The sequence below is a fragment of the Ochotona princeps genome, chromosome 2 (genome assembly GCF_030435755.1).
Source record: "Ochotona princeps isolate mOchPri1 chromosome 2, mOchPri1.hap1, whole genome shotgun sequence".
NCBI lineage: Eukaryota > Metazoa > Chordata > Mammalia > Lagomorpha > Ochotonidae > Ochotona > Ochotona princeps.
This window is the reverse complement of record NC_080833.1, coordinates 111,828,147-111,834,993: the sequence shown is the minus strand read 5'-3', so window position 1 is coordinate 111,834,993 and position 6,847 is coordinate 111,828,147. Positions and strand designations below refer to the sequence as shown.

General features: G+C 50.5%; 1 protein-coding gene across 1 annotated transcript; it reads right to left on the bottom strand.

Annotated features, from left to right (window-relative positions):
• Positions 1-253: 253 nt before the first annotated feature.
• On the bottom strand, positions 254-6,493 carry LOC101530208 (antigen-presenting glycoprotein CD1d-like). Its single transcript, XM_058660482.1, has 6 exons — positions 6,412-6,493; positions 5,032-5,298; positions 4,350-4,628; positions 1,488-1,763; positions 635-749; positions 254-534 (listed from the first exon to the last, which is right to left on the bottom strand). The coding sequence occupies exons 1-6, from the start codon at positions 6,470-6,472 to the stop codon at positions 513-515; spliced, it is 1,020 nt and encodes a 339-aa protein (XP_058516465.1). The 5' UTR covers positions 6,473-6,493; the 3' UTR covers positions 254-512.
• Positions 6,494-6,847: the final 354 nt, after the last annotated feature.

Sequence of the window (6,847 nt, the reverse complement as noted above, 5' to 3'; positions counted from 1 at the left end):
CATCAGAACTACTGCAGTTCCAAGTTGCAGAAATTCCTAAAGGGCATCAGAAGAAGCTTAAACACACACATGGCCTAAGAAAGCAGAAGGTCATGGGGTTGCTTCACAAATGACCCTGCTTTAGCAAGCAAAACAAAACATGTCATTTGAGGGCAGTGTGACACCAAAAACAATGTGGGGGTCTCACAGCTTTATTCAGGGTTATACATTCAATCTCCACAACAGTTCTGAGAGATAGTCAATATAGACACACACACTGACACCCCGGTCCCATTCCGCTACCCTGCAGCACATCAGAGTTTGCACTCTTCATCACAGAATCCAGTTGTAGTATAATGAACACTGAAGTCATCTTAGGCAACTCCTGAGAGGATGTGGCCACAGCTGCCTTGTGATCTTCTCCTCTTCTTTGAGGGACCTCTCTTCTCACTCTCTATTTCCAAACAGCTCAGGAGTGATATCCTGGAGAGTTGAGGTCCTGAATTCCAGAGAGGCAGGTGTGGCAAGCAGTGTCATGGGATGTCTTCATAGGAGCTGTTAGAGGACAGACTCAGAGGGTCACTAAAGACAAGGAGAGCAAACAATGAAGGGCACAGAGGCTAAGGGAAGAAGGAGATGCAAAAATGACACTTACCAGTGCCTCTTAAGCCACATCCATATGGGTCTCCTAAAACATACCAATCCCACAATGAGCAGACAGCCCAGTACCACCAGTGTCCAGATCCAGATCCAGAATATGCGGCTTCCATCTGTGAGAGGAGGAAACAAGATGGCCCTGTGCACAGCTCCCTCCGTACAGCAACACCTCCGCTCTGAGCAACTCTCCAGATACTAGGTGCTTTCTGTTTCTTCCACTGAAAGCTCCAACATCTAATCCTCATAACATTAGCTCCCCCAACTGGCCTCACGGCCTGGGCATCCCTAATTCAGTTCCCTCCACCTCCTGATGGTAATGGCTTAGAGGGCTTGAGCAACAGCTCTGCAGGTAGGCTCACCTCAGCCTAACTCTACTCTGTTCACTCTCTTTGTGACTCTGGACAGATGACCCAACCGAACCCCAGTCTCTGCCTAAGTAAATAATGGAGACTGATGATGACTACAACAAATTCGGTGTGCAGGGCATTGACCAACACCCTGCAAACTCTCAGCAAGGCTAACCTGCCTGTCAAAGTCCCTGGCCCCCTCTCAACTGAGAAATGAATCCCCTAATTTGGGATTCTTAATTTGCCACCTACTTCAGGAACTCTCAGTGTGGGGCTTTGTTTCTTCTTCAACGTGGAACACTTTATCTCAGCACTTTCTGAATTCCAAGTCTTTGTTTCCTGTCTCTACCTGGAATGCCCTCCTTGCATCCCCCTCGTCCCACGTGCTCCTCTCTGAAACTCTTCAATCCCAGCAGTATCAAGCCCAACGCTTCCCCACTGCCTCCCTCTATGCACGAGGACCTCCTCCTCCCATTTCCAGACAGAGCTCCAGGGCTTCCTCACCCCAGTACAGGATGATGTCCTGGTCTCCTAGACTGCTGTGCTTCACCCGACAAGACAGGCCGGCTGCCTCTTTGCTCTCCACATCCACGGTCACTCGGAGATGCCACGTCTCATCAGCATTGGGAAGGATGTCACCCTGCTGTGCAGGCTGCTCCTGCTCACCTCGCATCCATTTCGCCCACACGGGCTTCGGGTAGAAGCCAGACACACGGCACACTAGCAGCAGACGGCCAGGCCCAGGGCTGGGGCCGCTGGACAGCCAGGCCTCAGGCTTCACTGGATCCAGCAAGAGAATAGGGGACAGGATGGTGTGACAGTGAGGACTCTTCCTCTGAGACACCTGCCATCCCAGACCCAGCTTTGGAGACAAGGCCTCTCAAACCTCAGCCCTTAATCACTTTTTTCACAACAGCTTACCCACATATTCTACCCTGCCTTCCCATGTCCGATAAATGCCTCCCCCCCAAAAAAAAAACCCTTCTTTGTTCATATGTCTTCTGTCCCCTATAGCAGGGATCCTTCCTGCCACATCCCCATTCTGGCCCTCAGTGTTAATTAATGTAATTCATGGTTCCCACAAGGTGTACAGTTACCATCTGTGGGATGAATAAACACCCTCATGCTTTAACATGTCCTCATGGATCCTTCTTTGTCTCCATTGCCCAAACAGAAGAGAAGCCTTGGATGGAAAATATCCAGAGGAAACTCCCAATGAATGTGAGGGTGAGGTGCAGTGGGTCTGGGCCTCCCCTATTGCTCGCCATGCGGCTGGAGCTGGGGGCAGGAGCCAGGAGGGGCGGGACTGGGACCTGAGGTGTTAAACCTCTGGCATCCACCTTGTTGCGGGGGGCCTTGGGATGGTCGCGCCTCAAGCCTGGAACACACGCGCCTGCTACCATGTACATGTGGTGAGTGGCTCCCGGGCGGCCAATGTGCCATTTGGTGTCAGGCTCCGCCTGCTGGCCACCCGGCCTGGGAGTTCTAGAATTTTGGTTCTTTGATATGCTGCTTGGGTAGCTCCATCCTGAACCCACAGTGCTTTGGGGACATGAATGAGTCCTAAAGATTCTCAGCGGCAGTAAATCCTCCTCTGAAGAACCTATAATCACTTCATAATGCAGATTACCGAACACCAGTTCATTCAAGAGCCAAAATCCAGACTTGTCCAACAGGATGTCCCCATTGCCTAACAGGATGAGGGATCAGCAGAGGGTTCACAGTAGGCAGGGCCATGACATTGACTGGCATTCAAGAACCGCACCCGGGCCTAGAATGTGTCGGTGATGTATTGACCAAACCCCGTGGGAATTCTGACCCCACTGGATGGCTTAGGAGGGCCGGTGGAGACAAGGCAGGAGACGCAACAGGCTATGGGATGTGCTAAGCTGACGCAGAGCAACCACTGGCATGCTTAACACTGGCTGGGAACTGGCCTGGTTGAGGATCTAGAGGGAGGCCCTGGCTGTATGGAGTTTCCCACTAAGGGGCGCAGGAGCTGGAAGGGGGCTGTGTTCTGGTCGGGTCACAGTTGTAGTCTCCCTTGGCACAAGTGTGGACTGGGACAAGACGCACCAAGCCAGGTTAGACCGCAGCACAGTTTGGTGTTCTGGAGGACCAGGGTAGATGTGTGACGGACTAGGCTAGGTTTCAACCCCAACTGAGCCATATATGAGCTATATGTGGGTATGGACGAGCCGTAACCAGGCTGAAACTTCCAACAGCAGGAACCAGAATGGGTTGAAGACCAGTTAAGAAAGGCCGCTGCTCCTGCTGGGGCAAGAGATGGAATGAGCGGTGCTGGCCCATGGACCTGCTGGTATGTGCGAAACCTGACACCAGGAGGGGGTCTGATGGAGGAACCTGAACAGTTCCTCTGACAGGACACTGACCCTACAAATAAGCACAGGAAGCATGGAGGTAAACAACCCAGAAGAGGCTTTGGAAAGTGTCCCTCTGGCATACATTTGGCTCAGGTTGGGGACGGACCAGGCTGAGTCAGTTCGCATCATCCACTGGCAAGTCTGAGTGCTGGAACTGGGTGGGGGTCAGGCCAGGTTCGGTTGTGATAAAAACAGTACGCAACACAAAATGCCAAGGAGAGGCTGCCTGTGCTGGTTAGGAACACAGCACCCAACCAGCACACTTCCCACTGGTTTAGGTGAGGGTCGAGTGTGTGATGGGCAGAGCCGGGATGGACTGCAATACTCATTGGTTCTGGTGGAGGTCGGGGCTGAGAATAGAACCAACCCAGCAGTTGCAACCACCAGCTGATCGGGGTGATGGGATGTGGTGGGCACTGTGCTTACTAGTACATATAGGAACCTGGTCTGGGAACACCTCAAAATTTCTTTGGGGATCCCCTCAATCAAACTGGAGGAATCAGAACATTAACCAAGAAAAGATGGAAGATGGAGTAGATTAATCAACCACCTCAGCTATATGTTGGCAGCGGAATACTGGACGAGGGGAGACTCTATGATGGACTATGTCAATCAGTGGACTCTGCACCAGCCTCATTGTACCTGGATTGTTGCTGATGGTATGTTGGAGCTTTTAATTGATCAGGATGATACTCTGCTGGCTCTGCCTTCAGACCAGAGAGGGTCTCCCTAAGAAGCTGTTGAACTTGACTGGACAATAAGATGCTGGACTCTATGCTTGGTATATGTTTGCATGAGGGAATCCCAACTGAACTTGAGCTGTGGTTATGCAACAAGGTGGAGGAATCCACAATGGGGGGAGGGTTTGGGGAGGGGTGGGGAGAATCCCAGTACCTATGAAACGGTGTCAAATAATACAATGTAATTAATGAATAAATTAATTTTTAAAAAAAGAATGTGAGGGTGATGAATACAGGCTCACCTTGCTTCTCCAGGTCTGATTTCCCTGCCTCAATTATGCCACGGACAAACTGAGGGCAGGTGTAATTCATTAACACTTGCATCACTGCACTCGTGCCTGGGTCCTTGTTGAGCTCTTGGACAACCACATCTACCTTTGGAGAAACATCTGGAGCTGCCTTATAAGAAGTTCCTTGGAAACTCAGGATAAGTGATCCTTGAAAAGCAACGTGGAAATAGCTTTCAGAGACATTGCCAGGATGTACCTCGCAGCCAGCAAACACCTGGAGCTCAATAGGGTCTGCAGAGAGAAAAGATCACAGATCAAAGAAGGGTTCCAAAAATGGGAAGACTATTTTTGAATGACTACACCATTGTAATAAAATATGGGAAAGCAGTATGAGGGATTCCGGACCCTTGAAACTGATCATAAAATTTAAAAAATCATTAATTTTTTAAAATTAATTTTGAAAGAAATCTCAAATGGTAAAGGAGAAAAAATTGGCTTGGAAGTTTTATTACCTCTCAGAATTCAGGGTAATGACAGTGTGGAACAGGCAGGAACAAAGAGGACATCAGCTGGCAGAAGCAACAAGCAGAAGAGGTAGAGTGTATCACTCAGCAGGCAGAGCCAGTCTCTTAACTGGACTAACCCATCCACCCTTCCCCTTGGTGGATACCCAGGATCCCACGCCTCAACTCACAGGTTAACTTGAGCAGTTTGGAAAATTTCTGAACATCATTGAAGACACTGAGTCGATAAACCAAAAACTCCTGTTGCAGCTGCTTCACCTGCTGCTGGCTGAATGTGCCCATTGACCAGGGCTTCAGGAACTGTATGGTGTCCGACTCATTCCTCCACCTGTGTGTCTGCAGCTCCCCCAACCATGCCAAGCAGTCTGTGCGTACATGGCTGCTGTTAGGGAAGGACGAGATCTGGAGCATGTGAAAGGGAAAAGCTCTTTGTAGCACTGCAAAGAAAAACACAAAACAAAACAAAACAAAAAAGGATTGGATGGTGCTGGCATTGTGGTGCAGGGATGTAAGCCATGACCGGCTACCCAGTATCCACTATGAGCACCTGTTGGAGGGCCCGGCACAGTGGCCTAGCGGCTAAAGTCCTCGCCTTGAACGCCCTGTGATCCCAAATGAGCGCCAGTTCTAATCCCGGCAGCTCCACTTCACATCCAGCTCCCTGCTTGTGGCCTGGGAAAGCAGTTGAGGACGGCCCAATGCATTGGGACCCTGCACCCGCGTGGGAGACCTGGAAGAGGTTCCGGGTTCCCGGCATCGGATCGGCGCGCACCGGCCCGTTGCGACTCACTTGGGGAGTGAATCATCGGACGGAAGATCTTCCCCTCTGTCTCTCCTCCTCTCCATATATCTGACTTTGTAATAAAAATAAATCTTATAAAAAAATAATTAAAAAAAAAAAAGAAAACCTGTTGGAGTGCAGGCTGCTCTGCCAAGGATCCAGCTCCCTGATGTGCCTGGAAAAGAGGCAGCATGGAGGTCCCCAGAGGAAAACAGGGACAGGGTTCCTGACTTCTGGTTTGGGCAAAGCCCAGACCTGGCCTTACCTCCATTGGGGGTGAGCCTCAGTTAAAGAACGATTCTCTCTCTCTCTCTCTCTCTCTCTCTCTCTCTCTCTTTCTCAGTTGTGTGTGTGTGTATGCATGTGTGTGTGTGTGGGAGAGAGAGAGAAAGAGACAGAGAGAGAGACAGAGAAAGCAATTACATCTCAAATGAAGTCTGGGAGAAAGATGATGAGGAAGAGGAAAGGAGAGAGAAAGTGAAAGAGAAGGACATTAGGGGAGCACGCCAAAAGCTGAGCACCTCCTACAGTATAAGGAACAGAAAGTAAACATTGGAGAAGTTTGGGAAGCAAGGTAGGGTCCTGGAACTACAGGCAGCTCAGAGCCTTACAGGGAGCCAGGAGCTCTCTACCCAGACCCCTATGGCACTCCAACTGTGAGTCCTTTTTGCCCCTTGATCCCATCCATGTCCTCAGTCAAAACATGCTTTGTTTCACCCTACTTCCTCCCATCTATCAGTGTGTACCCAAGTGCCCTGGTCCTACTTACCATCAGAACTTCCCCAAACCTTGTGCAGCCCCCAGAGCAGCAGGAACAGCAGCTGGCCCATGCTGCTGGGGAGCTCTGAACTTGCAGTCCCTGAGCTTGCCTGCAGGATTCCAATGCCTCCACCCACTTCCTCTGCCCTCCCCCTGCTGGGTGTGTTCTGCTCTCAAGCTCACACAGTCAAACCACTCCCACTCTGGACTTACTGCTCTCATCTGGTCTCCCTACCTCTGAGCCCTGACTCCAGTCTAAGGGGTCCTGCTGCCAAGCTCCCTGACTTGTCACAATCCACTAGTCTTCAACCTGCCTTGTCCCTGTACAGCCTGGGAGCTGAAATGGAGAGATTCATAATTGCAGTTTCCCTTTGAAAGGAAGACAGGAGGTTGTGCCCCTTTTCTGACTCCCATAGGCTTAAGAATGTAAAGATACCATGCAGAAG

What these genes read in the sequence shown, in the direction of transcription:
- LOC101530208 (XM_058660482.1), bottom strand. Translation starts at nt 6,472, where the DNA reads ATGGGCCAGCTGCTGTTCCTGCTGCTCTGGGGGCTGCACAAGGTTTGG. An exon ending in GGTTTGGGGAAGTTCTGATG is followed by an intron (nt 5,299 to 6,411) that starts GTAAGTAGGACC and finishes TTTTCTTTGCAG; the next exon opens with TGCTACAAAGAGCTTTTCCC. An exon ending in ATCAGACCTGGAGAAGCAAG is followed by an intron (nt 1,764 to 4,349) that starts GTGAGCCTGTAT and finishes TGCTGGATCCAG; the next exon opens with TGAAGCCTGAGGCCTGGCTG.